General features: G+C 44.4%; 1 protein-coding gene across 5 annotated transcripts in view; it reads right to left on the bottom strand.

The window, feature by feature from the left end:
- Positions 1-17,473, bottom strand: part of ISL1 (ISL LIM homeobox 1) — a 103,899-nt gene extending 86,426 nt beyond the window's left edge. For 4 of the 5 annotated variants that reach the window (XR_014174633.1, XR_014174634.1, XR_014174635.1 and 1 more), the window contains exons 1-4: positions 17,047-17,473; positions 15,591-15,780; positions 10,193-10,452; positions 3,301-3,587 (exon numbers count right to left, since the gene is read on the bottom strand). Coding sequence is in view for 2 of the 5 variants with exons in the window: in XM_081944283.1 (XP_081800409.1) it covers positions 3,301-3,587; positions 10,193-10,452; positions 15,591-15,780; positions 17,047-17,074 (765 nt within the window). In the remaining 3 variants the exon portion in view is untranslated. The remainder of the gene's footprint in view (positions 1-3,300; positions 3,588-10,192; positions 10,453-15,590; positions 15,781-17,046) is intronic. The other variant, XM_081944284.1, reaches the window with a different exon arrangement.
- Positions 17,474-18,661: the final 1,188 nt, after the last annotated feature.

The following is an 18,661-nucleotide window of genomic DNA, read 5'->3' as shown; positions in this document are numbered from 1 at the left end:
AACTGACATTTTTGGTCCTTCCCTAGCTGTGGGAAGAAGCAGTTGGATACAGAAGGATCACAACAGGCCTTGAGTTAGGGGCAGAATTCAGAAGCCACCAGAGGGTCATCAAAACTGACTTATGAGTTTGGGAACAGAAGAGTCTAAGGAGACAATACAATTCCAGTGGAGTCTATGGCTATGATGATTCACTTCTAAATGTAGGAACTACCAATTGTACTGCTCAAAAACAGTCTACACCAGTCTGGATTTAAGCACTGCTTGATACCTTATACTGCAGCACTAAATGAGCACACGAGGCTGCACATTTTTTTGTACTTATATACTGCCTTTATTAATTATTATTATTTTTATTGTAATTAATTTGCCATGATTACTGTATTTTTAGGAGTATAAGATGCTCCGAAGTATAAGATGCACCTAGCTTTTGGTGAGGAAAACAAGGGAAAAATATCTGCCTCTGCCTCCCAGCAATTTGCTTCCTTGCAACGAATAACAAACAGAACAGACAATATACACTGTTTGTAGTGTTAACATTTTAGACTATACTTGTACAGATGCTGTTAAAATTGATGTGTTTTCTGGAAGTTCACATTCTTTTTGGGGGGGGGAGTGTGTCTTATACTCCAAAAAATACAATAGTTATTGATAACTATTAATAATTCAATGCAGCATAAAAACATAACAACTAACAAACCTTCCTCCAGTGAGGTGAGTTGGCCTGAGAGTGAGTGACTGGCCCAAGGTCTTTAGTTGGGTTTCCTGGCTAAGGTGGAACTTGAATTCAACTTGGCTTCTTGCTTTCTAGTCTGATGCTTTAACCCTTAGGCCAAATTGGCTCCCTTTATTTCATTAATTTAAGTCACAATCATGCCAGTGAAGGTTTATTTTTATGTGTTGTTTCTGTTTGGGAGGAAAGATCAAAACCCTATAGGTATTTTAAAGGACTTGCATGCAAAATAGCTTCCAAATCCAGAGCAATTTTACATTCCTTTAAATTTTGGGTTTATGCAGTGGTGAAACGCCACTCTTTAACCAGAGCTTTCAGCCTTTAAAACAAATTCATAACTGCTTCCCACATTTGAGTACTAAGTTGTGCAACAATTAGGGTTTCTTCATGAAAATTTAAAAGGGAAAGTGGAAGGGGGAAAATAATCTACTTTTCTCGTTTGATTCATAAATAGCCTTTCACAATATTCACTTAAATACTGCAACTACTGATTTAAACAAGTTCAGGCCCACAACTTATTCCTTTAATAAATGCCACCCTGCTCAACAAGGAATCTTCCCTGTGCCAATATGATTTCGAATTACAATTTTGGACTTTATTTTGGTTCCACCTGGTTCCAATAAATCCCTGATGTGGGTGGGGCATAATTTGGGGGGTACATGTCTCAAATTTTCTGGCACCTACTTCAGAGTGAACATTCAGCCAGATTTAATTCTGCTGAACAAAATAGGCCTAAATACAAATCTAATGTTCCCAAGTTAAGGTTTTCTGAATCAATTCTTTCAAAAAAAAATGGAAAAAGTAGGAAAATATAGAAGGGTTAAAAAGACAAAATGTCAAGTTCTTTTATATGCAGGGAATGAATTTAAAAAAAAACCTTCACAAAGGTACCTCTATCTGGAGAGAATAACACACTGATACTGATAATCCCTGACATTATTTTGCCTCCAAATTAACATTATTACCAGGACTATATAATATAATTCTAAACTCCTTTAGTCTCAACTGGGTACAATGACACCATTTCTGTAGTTACACCAATTTATTTTCTTATTTTGTGGTATTGCATTCTGTTCTGCCGAGTGCAAATCAGCGCAGCTCTAAGAATGAAGCTAAAACAGAGACATACGCAAAAAGTTGTAAGGCTTCCTGTCATCAAAACAAGCCCTATTCTCAAAATTACTGTTCTTTTACCTGGGAGAAAAGGCCCTTTTGCTATGGATTCAACCACTCTCTTTGCTGCTGGAGCTATTATAAAAAGCACAGGACCGCCTTCAAGGAAAGAAATGGGTAGCAACCTTTTATCTCCCTCCCTCCCTTCCTTTCCCCACTGCCCCCCCCCCATTTAACAGGATTGAGAGCATAATTAATTGGCACTCAGAATGTTTCCAGCAAAACAAAACACCCATTGAAGCAATATCACACACACACACACACACACACTCACAATATCCGCCCCTAAATCTCAAGGGGCTTTCAAGCAAAAAAAAAGGGGAGGGGGTGAGGAGGGAAACCAAGACCTTATGTACAAATCACCCTAAGGTGGTGTTTCTCAATCTTGCCATCTCTTTAAATTGTGTGGACTTGACTGCCTGGGGAATTCTGGGAGTTGAGGTCCACACAGCTTAAAGAGTTGCCAAGGTTGAGAACACGCTGCCCTAGCCTGAGCCTTGTGGTTGAGCCATGGTTGAAGCCACACATACAACAGGTTACAGCTAAACCAGAGGTGGGCTGCTCCCGGCCGAACCGGTAGTGGAATTCAGGCCTGGGTCACAGAAGCAGCAGCAACCCAGGACTGCCACGCCCGCCCCCCCCCGAACCGGTTCCCTCGCTGCCGCTGGGCCACTGCCATTTTGGTTTTTAGTCATTCTGCGCCTGCGCAAAGAACAATTTATATTGAACACGCGTCTGGTGCACACACGAGTGAGGACGTGCCTTGCGAACAAACCGGCAGCAACCCACCCCTGAGCTAAACCCAAACCACACTGTAGCCAAAATCAAAACTGAACAAGCCATCTTATAGCTGAACACAAAGCAGGTGATCTTAGCTTATGGCTGTCTTCACCTACGTATTTATTTCGGTTAGCTCAATCTCAGAGTAATCAATGGCTTATCACAGGGGTGTCCAAACTTGGGAACTTTAAGACTTGTGGACTTCAACTCCCAGAATTCCCCAGCCAGCATGGCTGGCTGGGGAATTCTGGGAGTTGAAGTCCACAAGTCTTAAAGTTCCCAAGTTTGGACACCCCTGGCTTATCACAACCTAAGGAACTGTAACTATCCACCCTATAATAAGCCACACCGACAGGTTCCTCCACTAAGCTAAAAATGGGAGAAGGTCATTTGTGGTTCAGTGTGTTGCACCAACACATCCTCTTTGGAATGCACAAACCCATTTAATTCAAGAGAGCTGGGGGGGGGGGGAAATCCGCTGAGCTGCAGACGAGATGCGTTCCCACGGTCCCTTGAACCCAAAGCCCTCAGCTCCGCATGAAAAGAAAGGCAAGCCTCGTGCGCGGACGGCTTCCCCCTAGAGGCTGGGAGGAGAAGGCGCCGCCGCGCCCGCTTACCGTCTTGTCGTTGGGCTGCTGCTGCTGCAGCTGCTTCATCATGATGCTCCGTTTCTTGTCCTTGCAACGCTTATTTTGAAACCAGACTCGGATCACTCTGGGGCTGAGACCGGTCATTTCCACCAGCTGCTCCTTCATGAGAGCATCCGGCCGAGGATTGGCGGCGTAACAGGTCCTCAAAGTGTGGAGCTGCTTTTCGTTGAGGACAGTCCGGACACGGGTCGTCTTTTCCGGCTGCTTATGGACGTGGGGCCGGAGAGCCGGCTGCCTGGCAGAGATAGGTTCTGCTGTAAGGGAGGGAAGGAGGGAGGGAGGGAGGGAGAGGCGCCTGGTCAGTGGAAAGACTAGAAGACAGACAAAGAGCAACCCTGAAGCTTTTGGGAGACCTCACTCCACACGAAAGACTAGATCCTGCCCTGCGCGGATAATCCTAAACCTTTAGACTCCAGGAAAGACCTCCCCCACCCCCCCCACCCCCCCACCCCAAAGCCTCGTTCCTTTTTTAAAGACTCTTTCACCTTTAGGCTCCTCTGCTAACTAAACTATATACAGCTTTACCTGTTAACCAATTGTGATCCTCCCCCTTCTCAAAATGAATCCAGCTGGCCCTTCCGAAGCAAACCCCATTTGCCCAATGCCTTGGGCTACCTAAGCCCAATAATACAATAATACTATAATTATAATATAACAGTAATATTATGTTACTATGTGATAATATTATATATTATAATAGAATAATAATAATATAACAATAAGGGCCATACATAAGTGCACCAGCGTGCCTAATGTCCCTGTCCTACTGTCCCCATTTATTTGTACCCATTTCCTGTGTTCTTTCTCATGTTTTTTCCTTATTCCTGTTATCTTGTACATGAGTGACAAACTAATAATTATATACTCATTATAATATATATAATATATAATATATATATTTGTGTTACAACCCCTGGTATGGCCAAATATGGGTTCAAATCCCAGTGAGGGTATGGCTAGCTGATGAGAGCTAAATAGCTTGAAATAGATCTATACTAGTCTTCCTTTATTTATTTATCAGCACAAATACAACACACAATATATATTATATTATTATATATTAGCCAGGCTGTCTCAACCTAGAGAGCCTGTTCTGTTAGTAGCTGGAACCAACCCTGCTTGGCCATAGAAGCCTCTAGTAGTTAGTACCTAGAGTGTTGATTAAGCAGAGGTCCGGTCAAAAAAGTCAAGATGGCAGACACACAACTACCGTTTTCACTTTTTTTTTTTTTGGCAATGCCCTTATTTACAAGCAAAACAGAGCTTTTAACTTCTTGGGAAGGAGTATTTTCCAATGACATGCATTTTTCTTAGTGAGTTCATCGTCCATTTAGTGGGCATCTCGTCAAAGTAAAATTTTTTGGCATGTTAGCTCAGCCCCAGCCACCACCGCCATCACCCCACACCAAATCCTCTTGCTGGGGGGGGGGGAGAGAGAGGGAGAGAAGGAAGGAGGGAGGGAGGGAGGATTTTAGAGAGTTGTAGGAATCTGAAAGGCGATTACTGGAGGTTTCATTTATTATCTGTGGCAGATGGATTTGAAAAACTCCAAGGAAAGTGGGGGGGGACTGCTACCACATCTATCTTCTTGGTGGGGCCCTTAATCCTTACTCCTAACACTCAGAATAATTGTCCTTCCCAAGTACAATGCAGGCCAAGGCTGAGTTCACACAACCCGCTGTCCCCCGTCCCCGTCCCCCCTCCCCCGTTTAATTGTGGATGGCTAGATTGTGCTTCAGTGCATTGTGTGAAGCCAGATAGGCTGATTCTCTTATTGTTCAGTACGTTTTTTGCAGCCTTCAGTAATTGGGTTAAATTGGTAAACAAGGAATTAGTCTGTGGAATGTAACCAGAGGAATACCAAGACAATGATCCAGCTGCTTTGTTATAGAATTCCATGCTTCCTTTTCACTGTTATGAGGGCTCTTCCACAGCCAGGGATGCACTCTGGATTTTACCCAGAAACATCTATTGAAAATGAGGCTTTTTTCATGCCAATCATTGTCCCTTGCTAGAAAAAAAAAAGGCTTAAGAAAACTGCGTTCGTTTAGCAACTTTTTCTGAAAAGCTATTTCACCAACCCAACCAGCCTAACCAAAAATCCTGCAGGGGTTCATTAAAATGTTAAAAGATAAATATTTTCAGCAGACATCCTTCTTAATATTGCAGTAGTACAGGTAGTCCTCGACTTACAACAGTTTGTTTAGTGACCGTTCAAAGTTACAACAGTAGTAAAAAAATATGACTTATGACCGGTTTTCACACAACCTTTGCAGCAAGCCCATGAGCACATGATCAAAATTCAGATGCTTGCTTGGCAACTGTTTCATATTTATGACCGTTGCTGTGTCCCAAGTTCATGGGATCACCCTTTTGTGACCTCCTCACAAGCAAAAACTTTGGGGAAGGTCGATTCACTTAACAACCGGGTTACTAACTGATCCGCTGCAGGGATTCACTTAACATCCATGGCAGGAAAGGTCGTGAAATGGGGCAAAACTCATTTAACAAATGTCTCATTTGATGACAGAAGGTTTGGGCTTGATTGTGGTCATAGGTTGAGGACTACCTGTACATGCCCTTCATGAACATCCTGGTCTTTCATTTCTAACTGAACACAGCTAAATACATTTTTGAGAACAATCCTATTCATTGGAAAGCAAGTTGCATTGCTATGCTCCATTTACTCAGAAATAGCTTCTGCCCTGATCAGCTGGTCAGAAAATCATCCTCGGAGGAAGAAATGTCCCAGTCTGATATTCTTTTCCCTTGGCAGAAAATGCTACAGAAAGCTATAAAACCTCTTCCCATCAACTTTTTTTCTTGAAATATTTTTTTTTGCTTCTAACTTTAGATTACAAAGAGATTAAAAACAACCATACCTACCAGTAAACAACTTGATGTCAAATAAACTATCATAGGTTTAGCTCTGGTCTATGTTCTTTCTTCTTTCAAATACCCACCTCTTTTCTCAGATTTGTCTATTCCTCAAAGCAGAGTGTCTGGTATAGAAACAAAGAAAATGTAGTCCAAATGTGGCGCTCACTCAACTCTGTGGTTCTTAAACGCACATTTATTGGGAAGGAAATTGTGTTGCAACCAGCGAGGCTTACTTCCAAGTAAGCGTAGGAAGGGCTAAAGCTGCTTGCTATTTTCACATTTAAAGGGGCCTGCCTGAGAATAGATTACATCACACTGTTGTCATGTCCTGGGTTAGTCATGGGCATGTGAAAGGAAAGCAACAGTAAGGCCTTAAAACTTGAAACACCTTCTTTGCCTACTAATCTCCCACCCAAAAAAATATATAGGGCCCTCTGGATGTAGACTGCAATTGTCTTGGCCACTCAATATGCTCCATTGCCAACAGACTGGGAAAAAAAGGTTGGTTCAGGGGTTTTATTTATGGGGGAAATGCCTTCTAAAATAAATAAATAAATGATGATGATGATGATGATGATGATGATGTAACATTGGTACCCATTGTCATTGGGCACTTGGTAACATGTCCAAAAATTTTATAAGATACATCAACAAATTGCAGCTTCTTGCAATAACACCAGCAGAACTGCAAAAAATTGACCTGCTTGGAACATCGTATATTTTAAGAAGGTACTTGGTTGATACCTAGGATGCTGGCAGCAAACTGTATCAACCATTAGCATCAGTCAGTGGTATTTGTAATGAATTTTTGAATATTCAGTTGGCTGAGTTTCATGTTTAATGAATAAAGTATATTATAAATAATAATAATAATAATAATAATAATAATAATAATAATAATAATAATAATAATAATAATAATAATAATAATAATAATAATAATAATAATAATAATAATAATACAAAGAGGCTGGAAAGTATTTTTTTTTCTCGAAACTTGAGTTGGGGTGGAAATCAGGCACAGGTGGAAGAGAAGTGAAGCAAAACAATGCCATCTTCCTAAACTCACTTTAAAACCTTCAGCTACAATTTCTACCCAAATTGTAAAAAAAAAAAAAAAAAGCTTTGGGAAGAGGCAGCAGGAACTTCTGGAAAGCAATTACCAAAGATTAGCTTGCTGACCATTGTAAATTGCTGCTAGAAGAGTTTTCCCCCATGTTATGAGTTTCCTTGTTTGTAGCAACTTTCCCCATCCCAATGCTTCATTCATCCAAAGAAACATCTTTGGAAGAAATCAGTGGCTGGTTGACATATTGGCAGCATCCCATAGGGAGTAAACTCCCTCTCCATTCTCTCAATCTCCCCCTATCCCCCCCATTGGGGGAATGCTGAAATAGATTGTGTGTGTGTGTGTGTGTGTGTGTGTGTGTGTATGTGTATATATATATATTTTCAGGCAGCTATTCTAGGAAGCTCTATTGACCTCACTGAAACTAATGTTTGAACAGACATCTAAGGAAATTGTACAGTACTCCAATAGAGGCCAATATAGTTTTCTAATATAAGACCAATAGTGGTCTCTGTGATTCCCCTACAATTAGTATTTGATTAACCTACACCATATACCCGATAGCACAAGATACACACAAAGAGAAAGGGTGCACGCGCGCGTGCACACACACACACACACACACACACACACACACACAAACACACACAGAGAATATGTCTGTTTATCCATTTAAAATATACCTAGTAGCTTAATAATCAGTTGATAAGCTCCCAAAGATAACACATTATTTACCTTTGGACTATAGCAGACTTATGATCCCCATCAGCCAACTGAAGTTTTGTATTGACTTCAAGGTGAAATGGATTGAACCTCCTGTCTCTGACAAGCAAACTCTACCAATTCAAATATGTGTCTCCTGAATACCTTCAGGTTCACACAGGTTAACTTAATATCAACAATGTTTCATCTCTGGATCCTAAGTACACTTACTGGAGGAATTGTGATCCCAGTCCTATTATCTCATAAGGAAAGTCTACTAAATACAGGGGAGTTAAGGCTGCTATTTAATTCACGTGGAAATAAATCCCATGGATATTTAGTAAAACTTACTTTGAAGTAAACAAGTGTAGAATAACACTGTTACTTTCACAAAAAAAGAGTGTGCAAACACACTGAATAAGTTGGATTTATGCACTAAATTCAACAGGTGCAGAGACTCACTTCAGTGCCGGTATCAGCACCTGTTACCCCCAAAACACAAGCCCCACTGATTGTTCTGAAACTTCTGAAACAAAAACTATGTTATTTTTTTCCTGTAGGGAATAAAAGTCTTTAAAATCACTGGAACGTTTTCTAAGCAAACCTGAATAGGCCTCAATTGTGCAAAAAAATAAAATAATGTGAATGCAAATATAATGTAGTTCAAAATGTATTTGCAAATGTTTGGGTTTGTCAGGCAGAGTGCCTAATCTTAGGGATAAGACAAATTAAACGGCAACTCTACGTTTACTCTTCCTGGGAATAAATCCTACTGAACTTAACTTCCTGATGAAGTTGATCCATAAAAGCTCATGCAGCAATAAACATGTTAGTTTTGGATGATACCACAAGATTTCTTCCTGTCCTGTCTTTTCTGCATAAACACATATAGAATTGTTCTTTTCTGTGTAAACACATCTAGAATTGTGTTACTAGTTCCACCAAAATCCTGACACCAAATACCACGTCAACTCAGGCCTTGGGAAGATGAGATTAAAAAAGAGTATGGCTATTAGACAATGATTGTCCAGTCTAATGAATCTAGTATATTAGACAGGAGTAAGATAAACTTGATAAGCTTGTGAGTTCAGTATTCATGGAAACCAGACTTTCAACTGAAGGACAATTTGTTTGATTGAGGCTTATGTAAATACAACAACGATATTTGTTTAACCCTGATTTTGGATTTTGCTACTAATTTTCATTGGATCCCAAGAGATTTGATATGGAGGAAAGAAACTGATTTGGAAAGAAACTTTCCAAAGAGGGATTTAATGTGGAGAAAACTATTTGGGGTAATGGTTAAGGTGCTGGGCTAGAAGCCAGGAGCTTGTAAGTTGCAGTTCCACCTTAGGCACAAAGCCAGGTGGGAGACCTTGGACCAATCACACTCTCTCAGTCCTAAGATTAAGAGCAAGGTAAAATTCCAAAAATCTTGCTTAGAAAACTGCAAGCAGTACAGCACAAGTCGAACACTTAATTTTGAAGGCCACCCAAAGTCTCTGCTGTAAGACTAAGTGGCCATATAAATGATTTAAATTTGTAGGCACAAAAAATATATCAAATAATTCTGTTGTACATCTCTTTGACTTGAATGGAGTTCAACAGTCAAGCAGAACTTATTCCTCTCTATCATTTTTCAAGGGCATCTTTCTGAATGATATATCTAGCCAAAACTAAGCAAACCTTTGTGCCCTAACCCTAACCCTTTAGCGTATGTCTTTTCATTTACATACCTGTAGTATAATTATAACTGCTTAGAAATAGTTTCATCCTATTTATTTGTTCTGAAGTTAAAGCTCAGAGGGCAATGGAGTTTGCTCTTGAGTACCAGACCTGTCTTTTCCCCTTGTTGGATAGAAAAGTGTCATCCTTTTCCTTCCACCTCTAATTCCATGCCTCTAATTTCACGCCTTTGGTAAATCAAGACTGGCGAATAATGGAAGCTAAGGACACAATGAAATGCCTTCGTTTTTTAAGAAACCCCAAGGCTGCTTGTATTGTAAACAAAGCTACCCCCAACTACAGGATTCCATGCTTCCCTGAGGTCCATTTTTTGACCTCCTGCAGAAGTCTTTTTTTTTTTTCTGTAAGAAACTAAATACGGTACAGAACCGGGCAGTGAAGGGTTAGGCTGGGTCTGGCAAGACAGTAGGTACAAAGGAGCGCAGCACCAACCCAGCTCCTCCCGGAAGAGCCCAAGAGTACCTGCCATCTGGAGCGGCCTGGCGGGGTGCAAGGGGCTGAGGGGGTCTCCGGCGCCGAGGCTGGCTCTTTCCACCACGTCGTGGTCCGCTCGGCAAAAGAGGCCGTCCTCCCGCAGCGCGAACTCGTCCCCGGGAATCAGCTGGCGGCTGCAGGCCACGCAGCGAAAGCACTCGATGTGGTAGACTTTGGAGCGGGCGCGCATCACGAAGTCGTTCTTGCTGAACCCAATGTTGCATTTGGCGCACTTGATGCCGTATAACCTATAGGTTCGGATCCCGCCGGGGAGAGATGAGGGAAAAAGAGAAGGGAAGAGAACGAGAAAGAGGGAGAGGAGAGAGGGGAAAAAATTATTTCATTTCAGACCCCGGTTCGAATCAAGCCCCCTCCCCCTTTTTTTTGACCCGATCCGCCAGACCGCGCATTTTTAGGCGCCCGTCCAAAGCAACCTTTTTCTATTGAGCCGGTCCAGCTGGCTCTCTCCCCCGCTTAAATGGAGGGGGGCAAGTGAGGATCCCCAACCCAGATTTGGAGCTGCGGCTTTTCGAGCCTCGAAGAAAGCATTGCGGCCGGCGACGCACTGCCTGCCCGGCAGGAAGAAAAGGAATTTTGGGGGAGGGGTGCATTTTTAATTTAAAAAAAAACTAATATATACATATATTGGTTGCAATTTATTTGTCTCTTTCTCCAACAAGGGAGAACTGCTATACAGGATCTCTGGAATCTAGGATTTTCCCGCGAAGGTGCAGAGAACGGCAAGGAAGGGAATCGCCTACGGTTAATTCTAGACCAATTAAAACGAGGGAGATTAAAGTGTAAAGTCCTATTTAAAAAAAAATCAACCTCACCCCGTTCTTTAAAAACACACATAAAACGCGGGTTCGGGCCGGTTCGACTTTAAAGCAAAGCTCTGCTGTGTTTCTAATGTACCCTCTCTTATAAGGATGTACAGAAACCTATTAAGCCTTTGCATGCTATCTTCGCCAAGATCGCCGCACGGGCACCAAAACCCGGGCACTAAAAATCCCAAAGTGGAAAACATTCCTCTTATAGAGCGGGCCAGACACGGGATTTGGGAGGCAGCCATTGGTGGCTAGTTGGGGATTCTGTTTTGGAGATATTTAAGACTCAAAGGGTTAAAAACAGGTCTGAAGATGGCGATTCGTGCGAAAACTTCTCCAGCGTGTTGGGTTTGTTGTTGCTCGTGGAAATCCCGAAGTTCGTTTATTAATTTGTGGCGGCCGCTGAGGCGGTAATCTCTCCGGCTTCCTGGTTCCTTATTGGCAAAAAGCGAGTGGCGAGGGAGGCCTACCTTTTCGCCAAGGCTGAGGTTTGTTTGCTTGCTTACACGAGTGCAAGGACGCCCACCCAAATCGGGTTCCCACCCAAATTCGGTTCTTTCTAGGAGAGAATGGCGGCCGCGAGAAAAATCCACGATTTTATTTTTACACTCCCCGATTTATCTGTAAGTGCAACGAACCGTTTCTAGTTCGCTTAGCCTTCTCTACTTTATATTCGACGTTTCTATTCCGGAAGGGAGGAGAAAAGCATACCCCGAATCTTACAAGCTTTCCTCCAAAATAAGATACGAATATATGCTTCTAGGGCAGGAACAAGCCAGAAACTTGTGGAGCACCGCTCAACCCAGCGATGGGGTTAGGATGATATTAAAAGGCGGATGGACAACCTTCTGCTCGCTTCGCTCCCTTGCTTGCCATTGAGTATAATTTCTGTGTAGATCTGGGACGCGGTTATTATCTATCTATCTATCTATTTATCTATCTATCTATCTATCTATCTATCTATCTATCTATCTATCTATCTATCATCTATCTATCTATCTATCTATCTATCTAGCTAGCTAGCTAGCTAGCTAGCTACCTAGCTACCTAGCTACCTAGCTACCTAGCTACCTAGCTATCCATTTCTTATCATATATACTATCTTAACACTGTGGATCCTCTCGTCTTAAAAGCAAACGGGGGAGAAAAATAATAATGGATAATAAAATAATTGCAAAGCCCCCAAAACTACCGGCTGCTTTTTCTTAGCGAAGGGAGAAGTGGCAGAGCTCACTTAGGCCCTGGGCCAGGAATGAACTACTGAAAAGAGCGAAGATGGGAAAAGCCCCCCCCCCCCGTCGGAAAACGTTTCTTGGGAGCCGGCAAGACCCTCCAAGGTCCATGAACCAGCCTTTCAAGCCAATGGCCTTCCATCCAGCCCCTTGAACTTGACTTTACACTTGAGTAAGGCATTTCCGAAATAACGTTTTTGCCTGAGCCGGAAAGATAAAGCTGGAGGTTTGCTTTTCAAATTTTGCAAAAGAGCGAGGCCGAATTGAATTGAATGCGGCAGTCCTAAGCAAAAGGGACTAGGGCAGTCGTACCGAAGGCGCCCGTGACATTTACTTCCGAGTCAACCTGCTCTATAAACCTGGCGAGGGGACAAACTGATAGCTGGGAGCTACCGTGCCTGTTGCGTAAATTATTTGTTCCCGTTGCCCAGCCCCGGATTTTAATCCCCAGGTTTGGAAAGCCCTGAATTCTGAAAACGCATTAAGCAGCCGTGGCCTTCCTGAAGAAGGCCGCCAGAAGCTCTGGGGTTTAGCCGCCTTTCGAGAACCACGGCAGGCAGGCAGGCAAGGAAACTGGACCTCGTTCTCTAGCGGCCTTTCTTAGGGCGAATATGGGGAGGGGGATTCTCGTCTGCGACCTCAGTCTTCACCTTTCAGAATTGCGCTCCAAGTCGTAAATCGAGTTGGGGTTTTTGGGGGGGATGGGTGGGTGAGGTGGAGAGGGAAGAGGAATCCAAAAGGAACTCGAGAGAAGAGTTAGGATCCAGCGAAAAGTTGCTACCGAAAAAGAAAAAAAAATACGCACACACCAAGACTGAGCGCTGTTTTAAAACGCCACCGTCACCACCACCACCTCCTCCTCCTCCTGCCATTCCTGGTTAGGGAACCTTAAGCAGACCCCTCTCCGTCTGTATTGTGTCCTCGGCGCAAGCCCGCCTCAAGTCGCCAACCTTTGCCCCCCCTCCTCGAAGATCAAACCCAACCAAGGGTACACAGTAGCTTCGCGTCTCCTCATCCCAGCCCCCCTCACCCTCACCCTGCCCCCGCGATCACAGAAAAAAAATCCCCGAAATAAGAAATAAAAGCTTCTTTCCTTTCTCTCTTTTTTTAAAAAAAATATTTATTTGTCGGTTTAGCTGTCAGGTCGAGCGGTGGCCAGAATAGCAGGAATTTTCTTTTTCTTTTTTTAAAACAGCTCCCAGATTTTCAGGGATAGAAAGGAAGCTGCTTCCATTATCTAAATGTTGCGATTGTTCGCTAACAGCTGAGGGGGCAATTTGATCTCCTCTCTCCAATTCATCAAGGCAGATAAGATAAGAAAGGAGAGGCAGTCCCGGAGCGCCCGAAGGGTTAATATTTAAAAAGATTAAGGCCTGTAATCCTACCCACACGCTTACCTGAGAGTAAACCCTACTGAAAAGTCTGGCTCCCGAGTAGACCTACCTACAAAGTCTTTGTGTGGGTTCTCTCCCCCCCCCTTCGAAGCAATTTGTTTTTTTCCCAGCATAGAGCGGACTTAATTACCATTGCTAGTATTAATGATCAATTATTTTATTTTATTTTATAGCTGTCTTCTACCTTTCTTCCAAATGGCTTAGGGCTGGTTTGTAAGGTGGGGAGGGAAACCCTTCCTCTGCCTTTATTTTCTAAGAGGCGAAGGGGCCTGGCTAGAATGACTGCCAAGGGGAGTGGTGGTGGTTATTTGCCTTCCCTTAACGCACTTTCCTGAAAAATAGGGGGGGGGGGGAACCCTGCTCCGTTACCGCGCAAAGAGAAACCTTTCCTCCCTCCCTCCTCTTCCCTCCCACTTCATTTCAATTATACACTTAATTAGCTAGAGTTCAGGGGAGGGGCTGGATTCATCTGAATGACAACAAATTGCAGCTGCCCCCCTAAATATTACACAAGCCTCAAACAAGACCTCAGCAGAACAGTCGAAAAAGAAGAGCAGCCGGGAGACAATCTTTCCCTCCCCCCTGTCCATCAAACCCGAATTCTCCAGATATTTATTTGGTGCTTTGGATCTCTCTCTCTCTCTCTCTTATTTTTTTTGAATGGAGCTTTTGGGCCAGAGACTCCCCGAGTGTCAATACCTCTCCTCTGACTGCCCTGCAGAGAGAGGTTCCTATTAACCTTTCCAGGCAAATTAGTGGCCACGGAACATTAATAATAATAATAATAATAATAATAATAATAATAATAATAATAATAATAATAATAATAATAATAATAATAATAATAATAATAATAATAATAATAATAATAATAATAATAATAATAATAATAATAATAATAATAATAATAATAATAATAATAATAATAATAATAATAATTTAAAAATAATAATAATTTAAAAATAATAATAATTTAAAAATAATAATCGGGAAGTAGACAATTCTAGGAGACTTTTGTTCGGCTTGTTCTATCTTGAAGGAGCATTATTTTTTCCCTTTTGAGGTTGTGCAGTGGGATAAATAAATTTAATTCCCCACCTTCATCCATTTAAAGCCAAGAAGTTAATCCCGACTACGGCAAAAAGCAGCCGGCCGCCAGTCCTTCTTCGCTTACCCAGGAAGTAAATACACATACAGGCAAGACTTCAGAAGGAGGGCGGCCTTCAAACAGCGCCTGACTGATTCCCTAAAACCCCCGAAGATATTTACTCGGGTGTATGGAGACATTTACTTCCAAACCGGCCTGTTCGTAGAGAGCTTTTTTTTTTTTAAGGAGGGACATTTTATGCAACAACCCTCACCTAAGATATATAAAAAGGGGGAAACCCATCACTCTATAATTATCTGCATCTCTTTAATTTCCTCGACCCTCGCTGTTTACTATGCCCCTCTTCTAACCACAGGATATGCTTATGCCTCAGACTTCTCGTGTGTGTGCATGTGTGTGTGTGTGTGTGTGTGTGTGAGAGAGAGAGAGAGAGAGAGAGAGAGAGAGAGAGAGAGAGAGACAGAGACAGAGACAGAGAGACAGAGACAGAGACAGAGAGACAAAGAGAGACAGAGAGACAGACAGAGACAGACAGAGACACAGAGAGAGTTTGAGTCTGTGTGTATCTTTCTTAATAGATTTTTCCAGGCGTCTGAAGGGATAAAATAGAAGTCGCTTTGCCCTAAGAAACACGTTCCCCCTGTAAGACTCCAAGGTTCGCCTGTAAAATCAGAAGAATCTCAACCGTTCGGTTGGAAGCGAACCAACCGCGGACGTCCTCCCCTCTTTCCACCCCCCCTCCGGGATCTACAGTCGCCATAACTCCCAGCGCGGTGGCGGAGGGGGAGGGGAGGAGACAAGGGGCCTGAAAGAGAGACTCCTTACCTGATATAGTCTCGTTTACAGTAGGTTTTCCCATCTCTTACAAAGCACGTACAAGTCTCGTCCAAGTACTGGTTACACTCCGCGCACTTCAAACACGCCGCGTGCCATTCCAAATCCGGGGAAACCCGCAGAATATACTGGTCGTGGATTTGATTGCCGCAACCGACGCACAAGGAAATCAGCCGCTTTTCTGAAAGGCAAAGGAGGAGAAGAGACATCATAATTGGCGAAGCGCTCTCTCTCTCTCTCTCTCTCCCACTGAGATAAACGCGTTTTATTAAGTCCCCGTCAATTTCGCCCTCTGAGCCTTTGGCGAGCTGTTCTTTAGGAAAACGCGCCCGCTTGCCCCGGCGGTTGTTGTGTCGCGTTGCATTTTCGGGCAAGGAGGCGGCGGAAGGGGGGGGGGAGAGACCGAGGGGAAGGGAAAAAAAAGAGAAGGAGAGGAAGGGGGAGGGGGTGGGTGTAAGAGAGAGAACGGCGTTTCAGGAGAGCGTGTGTGTGTGTGTGTGTGTGTGTGCGCGTGTGTGTGTTTCTCCATCAAAGGCTTCCTTGGCTGAGGGAGAAGGCACAACGCAAAGTTAAAAGTAGATTTGCGGAGAGGGGGAAGGGTGGGAGAAGTGTGAGCATTTTCCACGCTTTTCAAGACACCCAAACAATAATAATTTGGAGTCGGGGGTGGGGGAAGGCGACGAAGTGGGTCGGAAACACATAAGCCCGGGTAATAGGCTTTTTTACATGTCTAGGGAGCAGACCATCCCAGCCCGAAATCTTTGATTTGTGGGTTTCACTTTTTCCCCCCATCCCAATTTTCTCCTCCCTTTGGCCAGAGACTGGATTCAGCCGGCGTGGGAGGCATTGTATAATTCCCAGCTGTGGTGGGACCGCAGCCCCCGGAACTCGTCCCGAATCAAATTTGGTGGCGGAGAGAAAAAAAATATCTCCCATTGTCGGAGAGAGAAAATTTGGATCCTTCGGGGTTTAAGGCACCCGAAAGATTGGAAGCGCGGCCGCCAGTTTGCTCAAAGTCATTGGCGAGGCTGCGACGGGCCTCTGGCACGGGACCCTTTCGCTCCCCTCCACCACCACCACCTCAGGCAAGGCAACTAGATCCCTCTGCGCATAGGAGGGGAAAGGGGGATTCCCATTGATCTTCCACCGATTTTTCAGCACAGTAAAAATAAGGAGTCCTCTTCCCCCACACGATCCGGTTTTCACGCTCCCTCGTTTTTATATCCCCGACTTTCGAAGCGGCAGGTTTTTTTTCTGGGTACCCCAAGTCCCACGGGGGGGGGGAGCCCTCCAGCATGACGCCCAAGGCGAAGGGATCGCCAACAAGGCGCCGGACTATCCCTGCCTTCCCACTCGAAACGCTTAGCTTTAGCTCCTAACTTTCGCGATCGCGAAGGAACAGCTTTAAGAACCGACCCGAAGCCCCGTTGCCCCGTCGCTTTCTTACTTTTCGGTGGGTCGCCCATATCGCCCATCTCTACCGAAGGGTATAGGGTCCACAGTGAAATGGTGCACGGCTGCCCAGGAACTTTCCCCGAGACGAAAAGAAGAAGAAGAAGAAATAAAACGAATAAAGCGGCGGCTCTGCTTTTTGCCCCGTGGAGGGAGGGGGAGAAGATGCTGTCAAAGGGACGGCAAGGGATGCTTGCTCGTGCCGCCGCCGCCGCCGCGCTGGGAATCGGCCTCAGGGAGGATGGATGGATGGATGGCCGGGTCGTCCCTTCTTCCTACGGTGAGAACGGCTCCGTCCGAAAGAAAACCGTCCCCGGGGTCCAGGCGAGCGAGCGAGCGAGCGAGCGAGAGAGAGCGCTGTCGGAGGCGCTGCCCAGTGCGTGGAAACTCCGCGCGCCTCGACCACGAGCCTCTTCCTTATCTCTTACTCAAACTTCTCTGCTCCAACTCAGCTCGCTCGTCATTGGCCGACGTCGGCCGCGGGGACGTCAAACCTGCCGTCTCCTGATTGGCCGGAGGGAACACAGAAGCAGCTGTTCTGATTATCATATTTCAGGGGGCTGGCGAGCTGGCCAGGCGGCGGCTGGAGAAATCCGCGACAGACGCAGAGAAATACTGGGGGAAGAGGGAGAAGGGGGGAAGGAAGGAAGGAAGGAACCAGAGGCAACTTTTCCGCTCCTCGTTTGATTTCTCTCCCCCACCCCTAGACACAAACACACACACACACACACAAATCCGTTTTACTCCCCCCACCTTTGCATCAACACGCCTCCTCTTTCATTGGCTTAAAGCAAGCAGCTCTCTCGCTCTCTCTCTCTCTCTCTCTCTCTCTCTCTCTCTCTCTCTCTCTCTCTCTCTCTCTCTCTCTCTCTCTCTCACTCACTCCTTCTCCCTCCCTCCCCCTCCCCTCCCTTTACTACAGTCGCGCAGGATGTTTTTTTTTATTCTTTTTTTGGGGGGGTCGAGAAAAAGAAAGAAGAGAGACGTTTATTCTCTGAACAGCTTCCCCCCTTTCAACTATGCAGGCTTGTGAAGGGAGTGGGGATGGGGTGGGGGGAGCAGAAGGAAATATGGATCAGGTGACTGATCAAATATTGTGGGAGGGGAAAAAAGAGCAGCAGGAGGAGGAGGACGAGGAGGGGCGGATTAAAAGCCATGCAATCTGATTTATGCCACAAAAAGGGGGCAATAAAGGCTTAGCCGCTTAGATTTTCGCCCGCTGTTTTTTGGGGGTGGGTGGGGGAAAGGGGTCATTTTTGTTTGTTTTAATTATTATTTAAGGCGAAGGATAAAAGCGCCAGCGAGACTCTGTTTGACAGGACGTTGACAGCGGCTTGATTCTGCTGCCCGTAAAGCTTCAGTTTCCCTTCATTTCTTTCTTATGGCTTCCCCATTCTTGTTGTAGTGGCCCAGATGTCAAAGGGAAGGGTGGGGGGAGTACCGCAGCTACTCGCAGGTGTTTAGCACTTGGAAGTTGTGCGTTTCCCACCACCACCACCCTGGTCCCACGCTAGCCGTTTTTATGCAGGTAACAATTCCCCCCTGGAATTTCAATGGAATTTACTCCTGGAGTAAGCGGGTAACTAGACGAAGGGGAAAAGCTAGAATGA

Source organism: Natrix helvetica, assembly GCF_964273705.1.
Source record: "Natrix helvetica genome assembly, chromosome: 2".
In the NCBI taxonomy this organism is placed as follows: Eukaryota; Metazoa; Chordata; class Lepidosauria; order Squamata; family Natricidae; genus Natrix; species Natrix helvetica.
The sequence above is the reverse complement of the archived record's forward strand: the minus strand, read 5'-3'. Positions and strand labels throughout refer to the sequence as shown.